The sequence below is a fragment of the Juglans microcarpa x Juglans regia genome, chromosome 4D (assembly GCF_004785595.1).
Source record: "Juglans microcarpa x Juglans regia isolate MS1-56 chromosome 4D, Jm3101_v1.0, whole genome shotgun sequence".
Classification (NCBI taxonomy): Eukaryota; Viridiplantae; Streptophyta; class Magnoliopsida; order Fagales; family Juglandaceae; genus Juglans; species Juglans microcarpa x Juglans regia.
The window spans coordinates 6128851-6151440 of NC_054600.1; the positions used below are offsets into that span (position 1 = coordinate 6128851).

General features: G+C 35.0%; 3 protein-coding genes across 7 annotated transcripts; 2 read left to right on the plus strand and 1 right to left on the minus strand.

Annotated features, from left to right (window-relative positions):
• Positions 1-1624: 1624 nt before the first annotated feature.
• Positions 1625-4048, minus strand: LOC121258979 (magnesium-dependent phosphatase 1-like). The gene is made up of 4 exons (XM_041160440.1): positions 3712-4048; positions 2343-2514; positions 2111-2227; positions 1625-1914 (listed from the first exon to the last, which is right to left on the minus strand). The coding sequence occupies exons 2-4, from the start codon at positions 2433-2435 to the stop codon at positions 1738-1740; spliced, it is 387 nt and encodes a 128-aa protein (XP_041016374.1). The 5' UTR covers positions 2436-2514; positions 3712-4048; the 3' UTR covers positions 1625-1737.
• Positions 4049-6110: 2062 nt separating this feature from the next.
• LOC121259684 (mechanosensitive ion channel protein 2, chloroplastic) lies at positions 6111-16472 on the plus strand. Of its 4 annotated transcripts, none has more exons than XM_041161370.1 (14): positions 6111-6198; positions 6862-7144; positions 7230-7289; positions 8006-8169; positions 8531-8654; positions 8782-8879; positions 8996-9109; positions 9833-9893; positions 11170-11319; positions 11463-11573; positions 11792-11959; positions 12074-12187; positions 13412-13468; positions 15247-16472. In XM_041161370.1, the coding sequence occupies exons 2-14, from the start codon at positions 7067-7069 to the stop codon at positions 16186-16188; spliced, it is 2241 nt and encodes a 746-aa protein (XP_041017304.1). In that variant the 5' UTR covers positions 6111-6198; positions 6862-7066; the 3' UTR covers positions 16189-16472. The 4 variants fall into 4 exon arrangements, with proteins under 4 accessions (XP_041017304.1, XP_041017306.1, XP_041017307.1 ...); XM_041161372.1 differs by having other exon boundaries at positions 6184-6198; positions 6841-7144; XM_041161373.1 differs by lacking the exon at positions 6111-6198 and adding an exon at positions 6247-6526.
• Positions 16473-17364: 892 nt separating this feature from the next.
• Positions 17365-20681, plus strand: LOC121260671. 2 transcript variants are annotated; one of them, XM_041162619.1, is made up of 2 exons: positions 17365-17553; positions 18032-19631. In XM_041162619.1, the coding sequence occupies exon 2, from the start codon at positions 18125-18127 to the stop codon at positions 19496-19498; it is 1374 nt and encodes a 457-aa protein (XP_041018553.1). In that variant the 5' UTR covers positions 17365-17553; positions 18032-18124; the 3' UTR covers positions 19499-19631. The 2 variants fall into 2 exon arrangements, with proteins under 2 accessions (XP_041018553.1, XP_041018554.1); XM_041162620.1 differs by lacking the exon at positions 17365-17553 and adding an exon at positions 20517-20681 and having other exon boundaries at positions 17950-19465.
• Positions 20682-22590: the final 1909 nt, after the last annotated feature.

The window sequence follows — 22590 nt, forward strand, 5'->3', positions numbered from 1 at the left end:
TTTTTTTTTTTTTTTACATTTTTTTCTTTTACTTATTTCCTTACTAATTAAGGAAGTGACTATTAGTGTATCGGTATTTTTTTTTATATTTTTTAAAAATGTTTAAAATTTTTTAAAAAATATGAATAAGAAAAATGAAAAAAATTGAAAATGAGAATTTTGCCTAGTGGGCATGCCGAGCGGTCAATGCTGGGCTGCACCGACTCTATAATATGATACACTTGAGGTGGAATTTAATACTAGGAAGATGAAATCCCATTTTAAGAACAATAGAATAAACTGTAGGAGGGATACTTTTAGAACAGATATTCACATCAGATGAAAGCCATTTAGAACATTGAGAGGTTAGCTTGACATTTTATGGCTTGTGACCTTTTGGTATATCCACAACTTCTGATTACATAATCTACCTCTGTATGTATCTAATGTTACTCAAATCCACTTCAACTTGTTTTGGTTACAAATAGGCATATTTCTGAATTTTGTGGGGGAGGAAAGCTAAGAATGAGAAGTTAAGTGCAGAGTACAAAACCAAAGTATAATTATGTGAGAACTTAAAGAAAGCCCACACCGAACTGCTCATTAAGCCAATGAGGAAGTCTGAAAATTGAGGATCAATCAAAAGAACTAAATGGAAAGCAGAAGAAAACTCTGAGGCAAAACATAGGAGTGAGGAACTTAAATGTGGATTGAATGAAAAAGAGTAAAAACTTAAACATATTACGGTTGCAAATGATGAGCTTCGAGTTGAGTATGATGAGAAGCCCCTTAAATGAGAAAGGAATCAGAGATTTTGATATCAGCTTTAGTTAAGGACAATGAAAAGATCATTGATTAAGAGCAAAATATTCGTGGACATGAGAAGAGATAGAAGGCCTCAAGGGATGCCTGTTGGTTTCATAGAAGAAGTAGTTGGAAGTGGAGAAAAGAGCTAAAGCATCAAAAGAACTGAGAGAAAAGAGATGATATGTTGCTCAATGTAGGAGCAGAGGAAGCTTGAACATTAGATAAAATGGAAAAGGGAGCAATTTACACATCTAGTAGAAGCACATGAAAAGCTACACAATCAGTTCAAGGTCGGTAATGACTGGGAGCAGGAGAGATCTACATTGCTTAACGAAATCAGTGCAACCAAGCCCTGACTCATGAAGAAAGCTGAGAAAGCATCTGGAAACTATAGTTTCTGAATTCCAGATACGGTTTAAGAATGCTTCTGCAGAGTGCCAGGACGCAAAATCCATTTCTGTTTTCACAGTGTTATACACTTTAGTATACTTTTCTGCAAAATATAGAATAACTCTTCCTCACTTATTCTGGGCGCAGAAAAATTGTAATAAAGAACAAAAAAGCATCCCTTAGGAAATAACAAGAGACAGGAGAGGGGATTTCCTGCAAACTAGAAATCAGGTCAACCATTGACAATAGACCATAATAACACCATGATTCCTTAAAGAATTCCATTGGCTTAGAAATACTGTCATGCCAGTAAACAACACATGCACACAAAAGCTATATACACTATCACAATATTTAAATTTCGAGCATATATCTTATTCAATAGTTTTATTAGCAAATAAATTTACCCCAATAGGTCATCAGACGAATGTGGTGTAGTTATGAAATGGTTATTTGATGGTATAGATATAATGTGCAATACAACATGTGTATCACAAAGTTGCAGTACATTTGATGGTTTGAGTAAAAAAACTACAACAATCACATTTGAAATACCAAGCATCATTCCACTTTCAAGGCCATACATGACTCCACACCAGAGGAAGATTCAATTCTGCTTGCCCCTGCTAGATGATTTTGAGTCCTTGACATCTGAGAAAATTCTGATAGTCCATGCCTCAAAACTCCAAGGTTTACCCCATCGCCGACCAATATGCTTGTTACGCCCATTTTTGATACCTATCAATGCCATTGTAGAATTCAAACTATTTGCTGAAGGTTCACCTAACTAGAGACACCAACATTTTTCTGGATAGTTACTTGAGATGTATGAAATGCTCTAAAGATTTCTATGAACCTAATGCTCTGCATGCTTAAAGAAGGAACATGGTAAACAGTTTCAAAAACTAAAATGGCAGGCAAGGGGCAATATTACCGCTTGAATATTCCTATCCTCATCGTCAAAGAAGAGCATTGAAGTGAAAGGTACCCCGGTACTTCTTTGAATTCTTTGGAAATGATCTGTTTTGTGAGTCGGACTGGCAAAAATTTCCTGCATAATATCCGTTATATTCTTTAGAAGAGAGAACGGAAAAACCTTCTTAATACTTTTTCCTTAACATCCAGAAATTGAAAAGAGGTGGAGAAAATGCTTCCTTGAGGCTCACCAGGGCCACAAACATGGATTGGATACCCAATTTATCTAGAAAATTTTTGGCTATATCAGGAGTTGGCGATCTAGAAGCAATAGCCACGTTCATTCCACTATCCTTGAGTGCATAGAATATGCCTCTGGCCTGTGGATACAGCTATGGCTCGTCATCCCCATAGCAGCCCTCACTGTTGATTTACCATGAAAGTTGTTAGCATCAATAATCAGGTCACCTTTGCAATTTAGCAAGAAATCAAGCACTGCATTTGTTTGTATGATATAGATTTGGTGAAAGATAGTCTATCAATTAACCACGAAAGTTGTTTAGCCTCAAGACCACTTCACATTTTCAATTTGGCAGGAAATTGAGCAGTGTCTACATGTAGTACCTCATATGATAAAGATAAGGGTAGGTGGTGTATAGGATCCCACATTATTTGGGAAGGAGAAGTTCTTGCTCTTTATAATGTTCCAATTGAGCTCCAAGTGTATCATTGACTAGTCCGGCCTAGTGGTTTGGGCCTTCCATTTGGACGTTACAGTACAATATGTAGAATAGAGGTTCCATAACACAGTCAATATACTACCACAACAAAGGTTTACAATATGATCATAGTATATATTTCTAGATATTCTTGTACATTATGATAATTTGTTGAGTCACCTGAACACCGTACTACAACCAAGGCTCTAATAGAGAAGAACTAAAACATGGTAGATATGGAACCACAACACAAATTTTCAGCTTTTAACAGATTAATCGAGTCAGTGCAATATTTTAGGAAGAAAAAAGTGCAAGCTCTTTTGAGGAAAAAGACAATCACGCTTCCCATAACCCAATGAACAACGATTTGATTTCACTCTTGCTCTCCAATCAATAGGATGACCACAAGGTTCACAAACTAAACAAGCAATTATTAGGTAGTCTTACAGACACGTGGTGCTCCTTTGCTATAATAGAATGCGATGTCAGTTAAAATTAGTGTTTATGTAGGCAATTTTAATTATATGGCATATTGTAATAAGATAGTAGTGTGTAAATGTTGTGTAGTCGTTTTGAAAAAGAATAGAGTTTATTATTAAAAAAAATTTTTTTTTTACGTGGATCATTCACTTTTTCAAAATGATTGCGCGACGCTTGTACACTCACGACTGCCACCAACATTTCTGTTGTCATCTACACATACTGCATTAAAAAACCAACACTCTCAATGCAAAAATAGAACCCATTCGTTGTTCTTACAAACCCACTATGAGTTATGATAATGGTCATGATCGAAAGTCAAAGCTGCATGAATTCTTACCAAAATAAAGGACGATAAAAAAAAAAAAAAATGGAAAATAGAGAGGGAGTGAGTATGCAGTGATCTGCATCTATAATTTACCAATAGAAAGGCCAGAAAGTATGATCGAGATCGAAGACAACTAGGCGAGGAAGATTTTGGTGGAGACTGATTATCTGCAGTGCCTCGTTCTTCACCTTATCGTCTTCCTCCATAGCAAGGTCGTTCGTCAATATCTTGCAGGTCGTCACAGCTTCGGTGAACGGAATGCATGCACCTACTTTGGATTGAATTAAGTATGTAAGACGTGGGAATGGTCGTCGTTTCACATTCTTTTTCAATACACGCAACCTCTGTTCATTACGGTCGTTTCAGAACTTCTGCGCAACTTACGTTAATTGGTAATACGTCAACCCATAACGCGTCTAGAAAATAAATTACACGTGTGACTAATTTTTTTAATTTTTAAGTAATTATACTCGACATTTCCGAGCACTTTACAAACCCCGAAGCATTACGGAACAGATATATTCAGCTTTTTCGAGTATTTACAAATCCGACGCGACACTGACAAATGGCCACGTGAGTATTTAACTCAATTTTAGCGGGGAGTATTTTTTGAAGATAAATATTGAAGCACAAATTTTTTTTTATAAAAATAAATTTATAAATTAAAGTAGTTTGATGTATTAAGTTAAATTGTAAAATTATTTTTATTATTAAATAAATATAATATATCATATAAAATCATGTCAATTTATAAATTTTTTTATTGTGAAGTGATACTGATGATAACTTTCAGTCCGATCCAGTCTCTATGGATGTTCAGTTTGGTCCGGTTTGGAAAAAATGATAAACAAACAATTACTGGATCGGACTGGACCGAACGAATTTAGACCCCTAGCTATCGGTCATGTCCAGTCCGGTCGATTTGTTCGGTCCGACCATTTATTTTATTTATTTTTCTTTTTTCCAAATAAATTAATTAAAAAATTATTTAAATTACTAAATTAAAGTTAAGTGAATTATTAATTAATACTGTATTTTTTTTTATATTTTATATGGTCAATGATAATAAATTAGATAAAAATTACATCATTAACTTATATAATTACTATATAAAAACAATATATTAAAATATTAAAAATATATATATATAGAGTTTAAGTCCGATTCGGTCTGGTCCAAAATTTGAAGACCTCAGGATCGAACCGAATTTCATCGGTCCACATATTTTAGGACCAAGATCAACCGATTCCAAAATTCGGTCAACTCGGTTCAGATCTAAAATTTCAGTTCAGTTTAGTCCGGATCGAAAATTTTAGTTTGGTCAGTTTTGCTAGTCCAAACCAAATTATTTATAGCTCTATTGATGAGTGATCGACACAACTTCTTTCGTGACATCCCATATGATAAGGATAATAGTATGTAGTGTATGAGATCTCATATTGTTTAGAAATGAGAAATTTTTGCTCTTTATAAGATTTCAAATGAGGTCTAATTATATCAATGACAAAGTGACGACAATGAACTAAGAGTAAAACAGCGAAATTAGGCAAGAGAGGAAGGGGAGGGAGGGCGTTGATGGTTGAAGTCCTAATCCAAACAAACAATATTTTTTTTTGTAATTGCATAGTGATAAAACAACTCCGTTTAAATTACTTAAGTTAAATGATGTCGTTTTATATAAAAATAAAATATACATAATCGATCAATCCTTTGATTTTGAACATGATTCAAAATGGAATCGAGCCGACTCGATTTTCCTCAATTTAAATCGTTGACTGATCGATTCTCCACCGATTTCAGTCGATTCCAGAATTTGACAGTTGTTTCATCAATTCCTGTTCACTCCTACTAACAATTTAGATTTTTTAGAATTCTTCCTACATCTAACTATATATTTAACTCGTTAATAACCAGTTTATAAAATTTATCAGCACAATTGAGTTCATTAGCGTTCATATTTGATTATTTTCTTATTATATAGGTAATAAAGAGGAATTTTACTCGTCAGTCACTATTTATTTTCACACTTAACACTTACAGTTTTTTTTATAGGGTGTAAGAGTTTTTTTATAGAGTGTGAAGATTTTTTTACAGGATGTAAGATTTAAAATAATAACTAATAACTTATGAGAATAATTTTTTCAAATAATAAAATAAAATATGACTCCAAAACTCATAGTCAAATAAAATACAAAATTTATGCGAATAGAATATAATATAAAAGATATAACGTGACGAAAAAAGAATGGTCCAAAATAAACAGCGTTCAACATTCATTCTCAGCTACAGCGCGGAAGCAACATATATATTCCCTATCAATAATGGGCCCATCAACGACAAAAAGAGCGCCACGTGGGGCTTAAACAATATAGATATTATTTGATTCGGGGAGCATCGTTTCCTCGCGCCTCTATATCCACCACAAAACCATCTTTCCATTTCTCTTTCTACAATACTTTCTACCTCGTCCGTCGGAAATTCGGAAAACATTCAACTAATTTTCTCAAAGAATCGGTCTCGAAATTGCGGAGGGGCCGCCACAGGAAGCCTGTAATTTTTCTGATTTTTCCTCGTCGCGAGGTAATTCTCCGGAATTTTATAAATTTTGTACTGTTCATAGAATAGGGAAACTGTTAACAGCTTTCATTTTTTTTTTTTTTTTAAATTGTGCTAACTTTAAACCCAGGGATTTTCTGACCTCTACGTTTTACGAGCATGAAGCCGATATTTTTTGGCTCGCATTTCATGCTATTTATGCTTTTCCTTCGGAATTTTGATTTGAAATTGTGTGTTTTTTTTTTTTTTAATCTTTTGAGGATTGAGATTCGTGCAATATGGGGACTTTTTTTTTTTTTTTTTTTTTCAAATTGTGGAGTTTTAATGTCTTCTATGTTGGTATGCTTGAATGGTGAGCTCTCAGGAATTTATATTTTTTAGGGTTTTAAAAGTGCGTGTTAGGCTTGGCGGTGGTATATATATCAGCGAGTTATGGAAACTATCTATACTTTGTTTTTTAATTTGCTTTTCACCATAGCTCATTCATTTTATATGGGCAGATCACATTTTCTTATTGTTGTTGTTCATCTTTTTTCCTAAAAAGATGTAGTGTCTTAATTCCTGATTGATGCAATAAATGTGTTGTTTCCTTATTTTTTAGGACAATTTATGCTACCCTGATTCTTTGACTATTTTCCGTTTATGGGTTGATGAACGAAAATTTAGTTGGCATTGTTTGGTGTGCAGATGGGTTCATAGTCTTTGACCTTTTGATGCTGACTGAAAGCGTGGATCTGCTATATCGGGTTCTTGGGTTGTGAAGTCCTCGAAGTCTATCTGGATTACAGAGCCTTGATCAGTATCAATTTGTGGTCTAGAGGCTAGCAGGAACCAAGTAGCTTATGATCTAGGCTACTAGCCCGTGCCTTGACCTATAATTTCCAATCCAATAATGGCTCTTGCTGGTTCTTTGCACTTGTCCCATGAATGGGGACTCTGCAGGAACCGGGGTTGCAGTAAACAATACAGGGTACTTTATTTTTTTCATTTTTTCCCTTTTGTGTTCAGCATTTTTTTTAAATTCTTATGTTTTTTTGTTTGTTTAAACTTTACAGAGTGTAACCGGCAGAGGGAAGTTGCATTTGTTGAGTGCTACTCTTTCATCACGTGTGTCGGTATGTTTTTCTGGTTTTGAACTTTGGATCCACTCTTTTTTCCCCTTCCAAGATTGTTTTCCCCTAAATGAAACATGAAGTATGTTGAAGCATGTATAACATGAACTCTAAAATATGAACAAACGATAGGCATTTGACATCAGTTATGCATCTACTACATGCTAAGTTGTTAGGTGCTTGATTTTATTCGTGCTTATTCTGGAAATGTTTGAGACTAATTGCTTACTGCCATTGTGATCATATGCTAACATTATATGCTATTCTTTTGTAAATATTAAAACTTTCTTTACCGTATTCCCACTCAAATTGCTTTTCCCATTTCATCATTTCAATTGTTAACAGTACTCTTGCTGTTCTTATAATATCTGATTTATTGATGGCACCTGGATTTATTTTCTTTTAAGAGTTAATGACCAATAATGTGTGTTTTAGCACCTAGATGTTGAATTAGTTAGTTTGGATTGTACTCTGTTACTTTGTTACATCACTGCTATTTTGTCTGGCTTGATATATGTTATCTTCAAGGAAACCCAAATTCTTATTTCAAAAGATGAAATTAAGTATATTTTGTTATACTAAATTTGAAATTCTGATTCTGTGCTTGTTGTTGTGTTTCCACCCTTAAAGTGTTTCCTAGATATATACTTCTAAGTGATGCTATTGGCATCGATGAAACTGTATGTAGTGTGACTTCGAGTATATCTTTTCTATTACAGTTTCAGCAACAGCTATGTTGGAGCTTTTGCCCTTTGAACACTGCATACAGACCAATGCATTCTTTACCTAAAAGATGCAAGGCTTTTAAGTGTCATTCTTTTCTAAGGCCAGGCCTACCATTTCAGCTCCCTAATATTAAAACAGCTGCCATGGCATTGACTAGGTAATTTTGTACAATCTATTACCTTTAAATAATAATTATATATGAATAATGAAATCAACAGGTCCTCATATAATTATTATTATTTTCATCAAAAAAATATTTATATATGAGGACCTGTTGATTTCATTATTTGATGTCTGTTATCTTTAGATTTCCATCTAGTATAAAAAGATATTTGGACTTCTTGCGGTTATGTGGACATAAAAGAAACTATTCAAAAATGTGAGTGAAAGTATGAACTAGACGGATATTGAGTTTGACTATGATCTTATTTTTAAGTGTCGAATGCATTTTAAAAGATAATATCATCTGCTATAATATGAAGAAATCTAGTAACCATTTATTTTTTTGCATTATGCAGGTCGTATAATGTTCTAGAAGGGAGTCCTCTTGTAATTAAGTTGGTTCCTGCAGTTGGTATTATTATTTTTGCTGTATGGGGTATTGGGCCACTTTTGTGTCTGAGCAGGAACATTCTTCTTCATGTATGTGCTCTAAATTTAGGTTTTCATTTTCATGTCATTTATCATGGAACAATTTATATTTGTCTTCTGTTTCCAAATTGAGATGATGCACTGTTTATGTAAGTAAGTTTTTTAATCTATGCTGCAGAAAAATGATAGTAGTTGGAAAAAGAGTAGAACGTATTATATCATGACCTCATTTCTTCAACCTTTGCTGCTATGGACTGGAGCAACATTAATTTGCAGGTAAATCTATCAGAGCACTAGTCATTTCGTTGTTGAACTAGAATAGTTTTAGATTCTTATCCTTTACTGTTAAATATATTTTCTAAATTCACTGATAACAGTTCTGTTTCTTTTAGAGCAATGGATCCAGTAGTTCTATCTAATGAAGCTAGCCAGATTGTTAAGCAACGCCTTCTGAATTTTGTAAGATCGTTGTCGACTGTGCTGGCCTTTGCCTTTTGTTTGTCAAGGTGAGTCTGTTTTCTATCTGCATGCATACATACATCTATTTTCTGTCTATCTATCTATATACACACACACACCGCTATATTCAGTATATGTGTATATATATAGTATTTGAAAACCTTGATGAGTTGCCACTCAACAACACACTAAAACCACAGAGCTGTAGGAGGGGTTTTGGGATTTACATGGTTGAACGGTGACTTGAAATTACCATTACTTGAAATATGTAATGGGGAAGCATTTCGCATATCCTTACTTTCTTTTTAGTAGAGATCTTTCCACTTATTTCTAAAAGGATGCTGCCACCATTTGTTTGTCATTGTTCTTTTATCAAAAGAATTATTTGTCATTGTTGCTTCATTGAAGCCAAATATATAATTGGAGATGCAGATTTCATATCTCGCCTTCCTTCTAGTAGAGGTCTTTCTTCTTATTTTTAAGTTGCATCAATCTCAACCACTATTTGTTTGTCATTGCTGCTTCACTGGAGCTATATATATTATGGTGAACCAGTTTGCAAATCATCACTTTCTGTTTGGTTGAAATCTTTCTATTTATTTTAAGTAACATCAAATTCTGCTATTAGTTGTTTATTTGTTTGTCGTTGCTGCTTAATTGGTGCCATCAATCATTAATGCCTGAGGTAAAATGGATGATGTTTTCCCAGTTAGGGTGTTTAAACAGTTTTTATCATAATGAAATGCAATTTCATGTTGCTTTTTGTGCAGCATGATTCAGCAAGCACAGAAATTCTTCATTGAGACTAATGACTCTAGTGACACAAGAAATGTAAGTGTCAAGGCTTCATTGTAAACACATCTTGCTCAGATCATGTAATTAGATGGGGTAATGATGCAGTGTTATACTGTAAGAACTTCAAGAATCAACCAATAAAATTTGATTATGCATCCAAACTCTATGCTACCGTTTCCTGTATTTTTTTCTCTGTTTTTTGTGGCTATTTGAGTTGACCTTTATGTTTTTAAAGTTCTACTTCTAGTTTGTGTCATATGAGAGTATTATAGAAATGTTTTTTTAATTATTTTCCTATGATATATGGATGAGACACAAATTTTTAGCAATTTTCTGTAGAAATTGTGATGACATGTAAGATGTGCAGTGCATTCACTTAACTGCACCTTAGGTGCTATGTGATCAATTAATCTGTGCTTAAAATTGTTTGACTCTGTTAGCACTGTTCATCACACAGACCATAATCAAGTCTGAAATATTTTAATTTCAGATCTTCAAGGCTATTAGATAATTGATTATCAATTTGTAATTGATGTCTATTTTTTTTTTATAAGTAAGAGATAAATATTATTGATATGAATGAAATAGGCATAGCCCATGTACATAGGAAGTATACAGAAGAACACCTAAATACATTCTAAGAGCAATAAATTAAAGACAAGAAATAATGAACATTGTCCCCATTTAGTACAATAGCAGAAAACCAAAGCAGTTTGTGGAGAAAAAAAATTTTCAGCTCCACAATTGTGCGTTCCTTGTCTTCAAAGCAACGCGCATTCCTTTCCGACTAAATAAACAACATGATACACAACGGGATCATCTTCCACACTGCTGCCACTTGATGAAAACCTTGCATCTTCCTCCAACAACCCAACAAATCCACCACCCTCAAAGGCATAACCCAAACAACACCAACCCTTTGAAAGATCTCATCCCACAAAACCCTTGTTACCTCACAATGCAGTAAGAGATGATCTACAGATTCTCCATTCTTTTTACACATATAACACCAATCCATCACTATACATCCCCTCTTCGTCATATTGTCCGTGGTCAAGATCTTCCCAAGAGCGGCATTCCATACAAAATATAATAAATATAATTGATGTCTATATTGTTAGTATCTTTATAATAAATATAATTGTTTTCTATATTATAATTATTTGTTTAGACTTACTTATGGAAATGTATATTCTAGAATTAAATATTTTTTTTTTTGATGAGTAAGAAATTTATTAAAACCACGTAATTAAGGATAGCCCAAGTACACAGGAAGGTATTCTAGAATTAAAATTACCTTCTCTTTGGGCAGATGGGATTCCAATTTGCAGGAAAAGCTGTGTACTCTGGAGTATGGGTTGCAGCTGTTTCATTGTTCATGGAGTTGCTGGGTTTTTCTACCCAGAAATGGTTGACTGCTGGAGGTCTCGGGACCGTCTTGTTGACTCTTGCCGGTCGTGAGGTGCAACTCTAATCACTTGACTTTTTGCTTTATAATATTTATTATCATTAGTAATCTTTTTTTTTTTTTTTACAAGTGTTATCGTTAGTAATCTATAATAACCTACTTGCAAATTATGATTTTTTTTTTTTTACTTTATCTAGATATTCACAAATTTCCTTTCAAGTGCTATGATACATGCAACTCGGCCTTTTGTCGTGAACGAATGGATTCAAACAAAGATTGAAGGCTATGAAGTTTCTGGTACTGTTGAGGTTTGTATCTGAACACCAAACATGTACTCAAAAGAACAAGTGGCTACAAGAAAAGGACAAATGATAAAATATCATATCTATGTACATATTTTGATGTTTTCCCCTTTAGTAATGACTACACATAATTAAGTGCATTAACATGGGTTACTTCTGTGAGTTGAAACAGCATATTTTATTCAGAGGGTTTCTCAAGTTTGATTATTTTTTATTTCCTACAGCACGTGGGTTGGTGGTCACCAACGATTGTGAGAGGCGAAGATCGTGAAGCAGTTCACATTCCGAACCATAAGTTCACAGTGAATGTTGTGAGGAATCTCAGTCAAAAAACTCATTGGCGTATCAAAACGCACCTAGCCATTAGTCACTTAGATGTCAATAAGATCAACGTGAGGAGTAATCCAGATTATCCATCCTTTCATATGTGATAGCTGCTCATTTTCCGCCATTAAATATTTATTTGATTGTCTCTCTTATTAGTCAGTTTGTCGACCTCTGTGCAGAATATTGTTGCCGACATGCGCAAAGTATTGGCCAAGAATCCTCAAGTCGAGCAGCAGAGGTTGCACAGAAGAGTGTTTCTGGACAATGTTAATCATGAAAGCCAGGCTCTTTTGGTAAGTGCCGAACATCTAAATTATCTTACAGTTTTATGTCTTTTTTTTCTTAACTCTCAATTATCATCTGAGTCATCATTTCTATAATACTACAACAATAATTGAATTCTTTGGATAGATTTAAAATGATTTTTTAAGTCGATTAAAAATGAGCGGAGGGCATCTATATTCTATCTTCCTTTTTTTTTTTTTAATAAGTATCCATATTCTATCTACACCCCCCCCCCCCCCCCCCCCCCCCCCCCCCCCCCCCCCCCCCCTTTTCCTCTGTTTATTTCTTTGTTGTTATTAGTGAATTTTGAAGTCATGATGTAACCATTAGATTGTGGTGTGAATCAAGGGCAGGAAAACAAAAATCTGAGAGAAACCTCAAAACTTTCTTGAATGAATGAAAATATTTATCAATTGATTATAATTATATATTTTTTTTCAGATTATAATACTAGTTTTACATATTATACTTTTTAATATTTAGATAGTTGTGATTTTTTTTTTTCATTTTTGTTTATTAATATTCCACTTGTTTTGACATAAGAATGTTGTCATTGTCCTTGGAAAAACTGTTTTTAGTCAAGTATACTTTCAGGAAAAGTTACTTATCATAAAAATATTTTCAAGAAAAGTGACTTGTTTTCTGGTTTTTGGTTGATACTCTAGAAATATTTTTTAGTGTATGGTTACATAAAATATCTTCATTAAAATAATTAAAACCCACCCACACAAAGTTGAAAGACAGTGGTGGTGGTGGTGGTGGTGGTGGTGGTGGGATTGACAAGGAGAGCCCTGAAGTGACTAGCGACACTACGGAGGAGTGGGGGAGGGGGTGATGCTGGCATCGGGGGTGCTGGTTTGAGAAGGAGGTTGTACTGACAGTGTGTGGGAGTTGAACCAAACACAGGAAAATACAAAAAACACTTGCTGGAAAATATTTTGCTCTGAAATAAATGGAGCCTAAGGTTTTTCCATGTGATTCCCTTTCTAAATTGATGATATTGGTATATTCTCATTTCTCATGCTGCTTCCATGTTTAGTATTACAACTGTATATTACACTTAATGGTGAACAAGCTGTATTATAAGATTGACCAATTAAGATTTATGAGTAAAGAGATATGCCAGTAATTTTTTTTACTATTAAAATGCTCTAGTGCACAATGCTCTTGTATCAGCTTTATGCACATATATTTCTCAAATTGACACTTGATTTTTGTTTGCATATTTACAGATCTTGATTTCCTGTTTTGTGAAGACTTCACATTATGAAGAGTATCTGTGTGTTAAGGTAAGAGACTTTTCACCAGTACTTTTTAACCAGTAGTGCATTTGGTCTGCTTTGTAGGATTTCATTTTGACTTTAGTGCATAGTGGTATTTGGTGGGCGTAACAAGATGTCCTCACATTAAGAGTTCAAAAAGCTTTGCCAGATGTATGAGTTTATTTTTTATTTTTATGTGAGGCATGGTTCAATATTTAATGTTGCCTAGTAAGAGTGGCTTGGGGCATCTTCACATAATATATCATACTTGTGGGTCAAGAGAAAATTGAAGAATTGTAAATAAAGCGTAACTTTTGGATAGTAATTATTAAATAAACTTAAGGGTGTCTTCTTTGGTATCAGTGAATCTTCTTTGGTATCAGTGAATATCCAATCATATGTTTGTTAAATGGAAAAAAAGCAAGGGGTGCTGGAGAGCTGTTCCATGGTTTGGTGGGAGGATAAAAGGAGTAGGGATAAAATGAAATGAGGACGGATGAGTATTTCTTTAAGCCACAAATCCATCCAAAGCTGGACACACCGATGGAGGGAGATGTAGCTTTTAAAAATTTGCGTAATTACACTTTTATGGTTACTGCACACCATGGAAACCAGGGTGTGATGGTTAAGAATTTTCACTTTTTTTTTTTTTTTTTGGGGTAAATTTGGTTATACACCCCTTGTACTATACCCGACTTAGGATTAGCTCCTTGTGCTATTTTTATTTAGGAATAACACCTCGTTGTTTCAGCTATTTAGATATAGGTCCCTCCATCAGTTTTGCGGAAAGACATGTTTAAAAGAATTAAAAACTGCCACAGGCCGGGGTGCCACCCCCGGGTGGCTCCCATAGTGGCTGTTTCTGGCCAACATGAAGGTCGGCCAGTTCTGGCTGCCGGTGGTGGCTGGGGTGGTAGCCACCACTGGCGGCTGTCCTTAGTTTTTTTTTTTTTTTTTTTTTTTTTAATTTCTTATTTTTTAACATTAAAACTGTTTTTTATTATAAAGTCTTTTTTTTTTATTCTTTTAAAAGACAAGTTATGGTGCTTAGAAATAAAGAAACACCTATTTGATGATTAAATAAACTAGGAGGGTTCATTCATCTTATTGAACTTCAGGAATAACACTGTCAACTCTTTTGCCATACCTGACTTAGGATTGGCTCCCTATACTCTTTTTTCAGGAATAACACCATGTGGTTTCAATTATTTAGAAATAGGTCCCTCCATCAATTTTTCCGTCCATCAACATTAATGGGAAGCATGTGACCCAATCACAAATTGCCATGTGTCCACCTTTTTAAAAAAAAAAAATCAATATTCTTCCAAATCAATCAATTTATTGACTTCACTCAATATTCTTACTGTGGTCTGTGACGCCTACAAACTCTTAGTACGAATGGTATGAGAAGCCAGATTAACATGCATGCATATCCACACCCTGCGATCTTTCATGGTTTGTCATTTGGTTATTGTGATCTTGTTAGTTGCTATATCCAACACCATGCACCAATCATGTCCATTGGTCAGTTCATTCTACTGTCTTTTATTTTTCTTGGCATTTCATTCTACAGTCAGTTCCCGTTAATGTTTGTGAGTCATAAGAATGCTTCATGAGGTCTCTATTTGGAAGGAATTGTTTAGGTCTTGTTTTGGTAGATATTACTTCACCTTTTCTGCCTATGTTTGTTAGATTCCAAGCTTTACTCTCTTTTTTCCAGCAAAATAGCTTTTGAGAGAATGCAACTGATGGAAAATTATTTTTAGAGCATTGTAGTCATTTTAAGTTTGACTTTGGCAAAACAGGAAGCTATTCTATTGGATCTTCTTAGAGTCATCAGCCATCACCGGGCTCGCCTTGCCACACCAATCCGTACAGTGCAGAAAGTATATAGTGACACAGATTTGGAAAATATACCATTTGCAGAGACAATATATAGCCGTGATGGGGTGGCATCCAACCGTCCATTGCTAATGATTGAACCGTCTTATAGAATTAATGGAGAAGATAAGACGAGAACTCAAAGTCGTTCAGCTCGTGCATCTGGAGAACAAGATAGTAAGTCCAGTGGACGGCCTGTACCTGACAAGGGTGACGCTAAGGTTGGAGCAACATCAGTTTCTGACTACAAGGCCAGAGAAACCCCGCCTTCAAATGCTAAGGCAGATGCTAAGATTGGAGAGACGCCAAACCCTGATACAAAGGAGGACCCCAAGGCTGCAGCAGCATCTGTATCGGATCCAAAAGGGGGTGAGCACACAATAGTGAAGCCAACATCAAAATCCATCTCCAAGACAGATTCTAAGGTAGCAGATATGCCCTTCTCCGACCCCAAAGGGGTAGCTTCAGTAGCTGATAATTCAACTCAAAAGGTATCCAATGGAAAACAACCTAAGAGTGACAGTTTTGGGAATATCACGCAGAAGTTCAACAATCCATCAGTTTCCTCACCAGAAAGCATCGTTGAGAAAGCAGGCGGATTTACAACAACTCAGTCTAGACAGGAAAGTGAAAGAATGCCAACGATGCCAAGGCCTAGATTGGAAGATAACATAGTACTTGGTGTTGCTTTGGAGGGCTCAAAAAGAACCCTTCCTATAGATGAGGGAATGGTTTCCCCTTCAAGTCAGGCAGAAGGAAAGGAAATGGCTGCAAGCCGGAATGGCAACGGGTCTCCTACTCCCGAGAAGGATAAGAAAGATGGTCAGGTTCCAACCACTCCCAGTTCAACATCTGGCAATCAGTGATATAGATTAGGTTGATTGATGAAGATGTCCAAGTTCCTTGCTCCAGCTCCTCCTAACTCTTCTCCAGTACATCAAAGCTGTCTTTTTTCAAGCTGATATACGCCGTACATTCCTTTTCCAACTTTCTTCACTAATCTTTCTGTGATCTATTGTACCATTCTTCCGTGAAAATTTAACAATATATCAAACAAAAATGTACACCATTCTGCCAGATTTGAATGGTGTTACAACACAAATCTTGCCCTGCCTTTGCTCATAGAAATATAGAGTTTATAATTGTTACATTTTTTAATGTGTAAAGCTTAGGCTCTGAATTCCACAAAGAGTAATGCTATGTAAAGTCGTGAAATGTGCAAGCGTTGTGTAGTCGCTTTGAAAAAGAGTATGATTCACTATTAAAAAATTAGTTTATTTTCAATTGGGTTCAATTGTTTTGGGGGGGGGGGGGGAATAGGCCCTGCTAGTTGCTACTAATGAGAGCCATTGCAAAACCTTTAGTTGGGTTTGATGCAACGATGAAATTCAAAGGAATAAAACATAATATTGATAAGCGAAAATATATTTGCAATCGTAAATTGTACAATTGTTATATAATCGTTTTGACAAAAATAAGTAAAATTTAGAATCTATATAAAAAAAATTAATTTTTTAATAATAGACTCAATTCATTTTCAAAGTGATTACGTAATGTTTATGCACTTCACAATTATATATAAATTGAGCTTAGGCAAAAATTTAATACATTCTGAAATTAATTTGTTTACCACAAATACATTCTGAGAAAACTAATAGCTGGTTTGATTATACAAAATTAAATTATTTCATCTTATGTAATTATTATAATTTTATAAAACTCTCATACAAAATATAATAAATAATTTTTTCAAATTTCAAAATAAAAATTATATTAAAAAATTATATTATAACAATATTTTTTTTAACTTTTAATAAAACATATAATCTTATCTCATCTGAACTGTGTAACCAAATAATAACCTTCGCATTCCAACTTATTACGGGATTTATTATAATTTTAAAAAATAAAAAAAAAATCTTCACATTAACAACGCAATGAGCATTAACAGTAGGATTTAAAATATAATTTTTCGCTTGCTGGATTTAGGCATGACTCGCGAAAACAATCGAAGAAAAGTCATAGATATACAGAGATTTTATAAAATCATTTGTCTGGACAGAACAGCGCAACAGATCGGTGTGCCTTTGGAGTTTGGGGTGTTCTTTGGTGGCCCTCCAGCTGAAAACGCAGGCTTAGCAAATTCATCTTTTAGATTCGTACCCTGTCGGACGGTGCGTTATTGCACTCACCCTACTCTGAAACCACAGATAGAGAGAAAGTGAGGAGGAGTCGTCTGTAACGCTATAGTACTCAATGTATAGGTTTTTATCTGTAAAATGATGGTCTGTAATTGATATTTTGCTCACTTAGAAGGTGAGAACCTCCATTGATAGAATAGAGAAGAAAAAGTGCGACAGAACTGCAGAGAAGGAATAACAAACTTCTCATATGATCAAATAGGTCTGACACAGCCGACGTAACAAACTAAATTCTTTCTAGAAGATTACAGTTAAAATGACATGCATCAATACAGGAAACGACACGATTATAAAAGATAAAAGGCCTCAAGGCCTTAACTCCCTGCTGCAAATGGGCCTTATTTTCTACTTAAAATAACCCAACACCTCTCAACAAGGCTCATGGTCCATGACTCCCGTTGAAACGATGCACTTAACTCACAGCCCCTAGGCACTTCAAAGTTCAAACGCTCGAATCTCTTCTGAAAGTCCCGCATCCTTCGTGCTTCTCTCTGGGCGTGTGACTGAGGCCGGGGGCTCCAATCAGCTTAATAGCGACACCTTCCATCTCAAAACTCAATCCAGGTAACCATTGATTCAGCCTTTTCCGTAATCAAATCAAATGTTTCATCTAATCTGCATAAAGCTGCCCCAACAATTAAGGCGCAGAGCTTCACCAATCTGTCATGGCTACTTGTTCTCAACTTCATCTCTCGGACCCGTCTCAGAACTCCCTAATATCACGGATCCAAAATCTCTTACTGTTTCCTTCCTCCGAAACTCATGTGGGCTGTCCTTGGAGCTGGCTGCTTCAGCTTCCAAGAAGCTCAACATTGAGAACATAGAGAATACCAATTTCGTTCTGGACCTGTTGAGAACGCACGGTTTGACGCAGAACCAAATCAGACACTTAATTAGTAGTCGTCCCTTATTGCTTTCGGCCGATTTAGGCAAAACCATTAGGCCCAACATGGAGCTGTTTAAATCCTTAGGGTTTTCAGGCGCTAGCCTCGCCAAAATGCTCAGCAAAGATCCACGTGTGCTTCAGAGTGATGCATACACTGTGGTTGAATTTTTTAGAGCACATGCTTTCAGTGACGAGCAAATATCGACTTTGACCATGAAGCGTCCGACATTGTATGTACTCAATACACAGAAGATCCTTAAGCCAAAGTTAGAGTTTTTTAAATCTTTGGGCTTTTCATACCTCGAAATTGCAAAGCTTTTATCCGCAGAGCCCTATATTTTAGAAAGGAGTCTCGAGAACCAAATCATTCCTTGTGTTCAAGAGCTTAGGCGGATTCTTGGCACTGACGAGAATGTTTTAAAGGCGGTAAAGGCATGCTTCTCGTTGATTGAAATTAATGTGGAAAGGGTGTTACAGGCCAACATATCAATATTGCTAAGCCATGGTGTTCCCAATTCATTAGTTGTTAAGATCTTTTTGATGCAACCAAGATCGCTGCTTGTGAGGACTTGTCGATTTAGTAAGATTGTTAATGAGGTTATGAAATTGGGTTTTGATCCCAATAGTCTGCTATTTGTTCTAGCCATCCGTTCAATGGCAGTGATGAGTGAAGCACTGTGGGAGAAAAAGGTGGAAGCTTTAAGAAGTTTTGGTTTGTCAAAGGATGAAATTGATTCAGCATTCAAGCAGCAACCAATGTGTATGATTACTTCAGAGAAGAAGATCATGAAAGTGATGGGGTTCTTTGTGAACAATCTGAAGATGAAGCCTTCGATGATATCCAAGAATCCGAATCTTCTACTGCTTAGCCTGGAGAAGCGGATTATTCCGAGGTGCTCAGTTCTGCAACTTTTGATGTCTAAGGGGTTGATTGAGGAAGATACTAGCATACTTCATACGTTTAAAATGACTGAGAAAACATTCGTCGAGAAGTTAGTGGAAAAGTATCAGAATGAGGTTCCTGATGTGATTAGAGCGCACCAAGGCAAGATAGAATTTCAAGGGTTCCCCATTGATTTAAGATTTTGACTACTTATGAGATCATTGAATACTTTGGGCCTTTCCAAAAGACCATGAGTTCAGATTGTTGCCAAAAGACAGTATATACAGTTTTCAAGTTCTAACATTTTCTAAGAGATGTAACCGAAAGAATTTAATGCCAGGGTTTTGCTGCAGCTGCGTTTAGTTTAATCAATCTACATTGTGCACAACATGCAAGGAATAAAAACTAAGTCAAACTTGAGTCGAACCTTTTATCTACACAGCAGACCTTATGTACCTCTCTTACAACGATCGCTGATGCTTACGCTCTGGCCATTTTTCAAACATGACCTTTTTGCTAAAAGAAACATTTTGGGTACAAAGAAATCTCACAAAAGTAAACCCACAAACTAACGTAGTTTGATATGATACGTTAGATTATAAAACTACTTTTATTATAAAGTAGATATAACATATCATATGAAGTCATTTCATTTTGTGGGTAATTTTTTTGTGTCTATAGCACTTTTCGTTTGTTAATTATAGCTTTCTTTTGTAATGAGATCTAGTGCCCGGGGGGGGGGGGGGGGGGGGGGGGGGGGGGGGGGGGGGGGAGCGGAGGATTCTCTCTATTTTCTCTGCGGAGCAACGTAGGGCCAATTACATGGCATTATATGTTTAGTCTAATCCGGTAAAGTTTTGTTGAAGACTCAGATTGTCAGCTGGAATAAGTGTGGTTAATAGGTTTAAGAGTTTGATCTATTGGAATGTTAGGGCTTGTTGTTTGGTAGGTAGGGCACGACTTCAGTTAGTTGCTTGTCGTATAATGTAGCACCTATTCCTGCAGCCTTATTATAACCCAGAAAGCTATCGCTTAGTTCTCTATGCTTTTGTTGTTTAAAGGACCGGAATTCAGATCCTCTACTGGTTGGGAAGTTGGAACTCTGTTAAGTTTATAGTGGCCTGAAGGTGTAAGTTTCATTTGATGATTTTCATTACATTTTTTAGTATCTTTTGCAGAGCAGTGTTACCCCAATCGGCTGGCTCACAACAAACAGTGCAGACTTTTACTAAAGAGTAGTACCTGAGCTTTACCGTTCCTCCAAGATTCTGTAAGAAAGGCAATTGCAATATTTAGTTTTCGAAAGTGACTTCCTGAATTTTTGTTAGGTGTATAAGCTCTTGCTTCATCCAAGAATATCAGTAAGTGCCAACAAATTAATTCCTGACAGTGTTAGTTGCCAATCTGTGGGTGCGGTGCACGGGACCGGGGTTTATCCTGCAGGGATGGTCCGAAGGGCTTTGCCTTGGAAGGGTTCCCTGACATAAAAAAAAAAAAGTTGCCAGTCTGTGTGTTGCTTCCTATATATGTCAGCAAAATCCTAAGAACCCAAGGTAAAATGCTTTAAATGGCTGAACAAGTGTGGTGATAACCTTTCAAAATCACTCCTGAGAACACCTTCATCCTTGAACGAGATAGAATCAGTAATGGGAAAAAGCAGCGGTGGCACTTTTTTTAAGCTTTGTTCTTCGTTCTCTTCTGCCATTTATGTTTACTTCTCATTTTTCAAATCTTCTGCTTTCATCCTTTCGATTGAACTCTTAAGGTGGACACCATATTTAGTGCAATATATGTACTTGCATTCACTCATTATTCTGCATTTGTTTCCGTGTCTGTTGATTCTGCAAGTTTTTCAATTTATTTATTATATTCTGGAAAACCAGGAAGGCAAAGAACCTCACCAAGCCTGAGGGGAGACCGCAGATTAGCAATTGACTGGAAACAACATTATGTCAGTCGAAGGACAGACTGTAGAGGAACGTTTCTCTGACCAATTGCTTATATTTGGACCTCTAAATTCATATTTTTAGAATTTCTTGACAGGCATAGAATTCCTAAAACATCCCAAAACTCAACTATTGGGACTCATCCTCTGTACCCGACTAGGGCTTGTTTGTTTTAAAAACACATCTCATCTCATTTAATAATTACAATTTTTTCAACTTTCAATATAAAATAAAATAAACAATTCAACTTTTTCAAATCTTAAAATAAAAATAATATTAAAAAATATATTCTAACAATATTTTATTCAACTTTTTAATTAAATCTCAATTTATTTCGTCTCATCTCATTTGTGAAAACAAACGAAGCCTAGTCTTGTTGTTTAACTTCACCTGGCCAAGCTGAAAATTTAAAATTAAAAAATTTGTGTTTAAATGATGTTTAAATGTTAAGATGAGATGTGATGAGTTGAAATCAATTGTAAAACCAAATGAGCTAATTTAAAAAAAATAATTGTATGAAAAATTAAAAAATAATAATTACAATATTTATACAATTCATAACAATATCTAACATTATTATCTTCCTTTCGAATTGTGCTAGATATAATATTTTTTGTATATTTTTTATATATTCTATTAATGTGATTGATAAAAATAATTATTTTATATTAAAAAAAGAAAGTGAAATGATTGTATACAAGTTTTTATTTCTTAAATTTCCCTTATGCAAATTGCAAAGACAGCGAATCATAGAGGAGAGATATGGTGCTAGCCTGAGCCATGCAAATCCCTTTGCTATCTGACCTAAAACTACAAAGTCATAAAGGTTTCAACGAGTGTCTGCTGACATGTCCGACTGCTTAAACATACAGAAGCCGGACTGTATGAGCTAACAGCACTCCAATGATGCTGTAAAATACAATTTTTTAAAAAAATATAAAGAAATTTATTTAAAAGTGCCCTCTAAATTTAATTTCTCTTCTCTGTTGCTGATTTTTCTTCCGGTTGCTGCATAATAATGTTCTTTGAACCGCTCAACCAAAAAAAAAAAAAAAATGTTCTTTGAACCATCCAAAGCCGCAGTGCTTAATTAATCTCTCTAAAAAGTTTACAATTTCTGTACTTTGATTATATTTTCATTATATAATCTCTTCTTTTTATTTTTTAAATTAATTTATATTTTAATTTAACTTATAAATTTAGATTAATTTAAAATAGAACATAATTATATAACATTGTATGAAGAGATATTACAAATATCAAAAGATATGAGAATATTATTGATAGTTAAAGAAAATATTTAAAATGAATAAAAATATTAAAAGTATAATATTTAAATAATATGAAAAAAA

Bases quoted from the DNA above. Each gene is read 5' to 3' on its own strand.
- LOC121258979 (XM_041160440.1), bottom strand. From the start codon at position 2,435: ATGAACGTGGCTATTGCTTCTAGATCGCCAACTCCTGATATAGCCAAA. The intron at 2,228-2,342 runs GTGAGCCTCAAG...GATATTATGCAG, and splicing joins AATCCATGTTTGTGGCCCTG to GAAATTTTTGCCAGTCCGAC. The intron at 1,915-2,110 runs GTAATATTGCCC...TGGCATTGATAG, and splicing joins AGGATAGGAATATTCAAGCG to GTATCAAAAATGGGCGTAAC.
- LOC121259684 (XM_041161370.1), top strand. From the start codon at position 7,067: ATGGCTCTTGCTGGTTCTTTGCACTTGTCCCATGAATGGGGACTCTGC. The intron at 7,290-8,005 runs GTATGTTTTTCT...TTTCTATTACAG, and splicing joins CTCTTTCATCACGTGTGTCG to TTTCAGCAACAGCTATGTTG. The intron at 8,655-8,781 runs GTATGTGCTCTA...TCTATGCTGCAG, and splicing joins GCAGGAACATTCTTCTTCAT to AAAAATGATAGTAGTTGGAA.
- LOC121260671 (XM_041162619.1), top strand. From the start codon at position 18,125: ATGTTTCATCTAATCTGCATAAAGCTGCCCCAACAATTAAGGCGCAGA.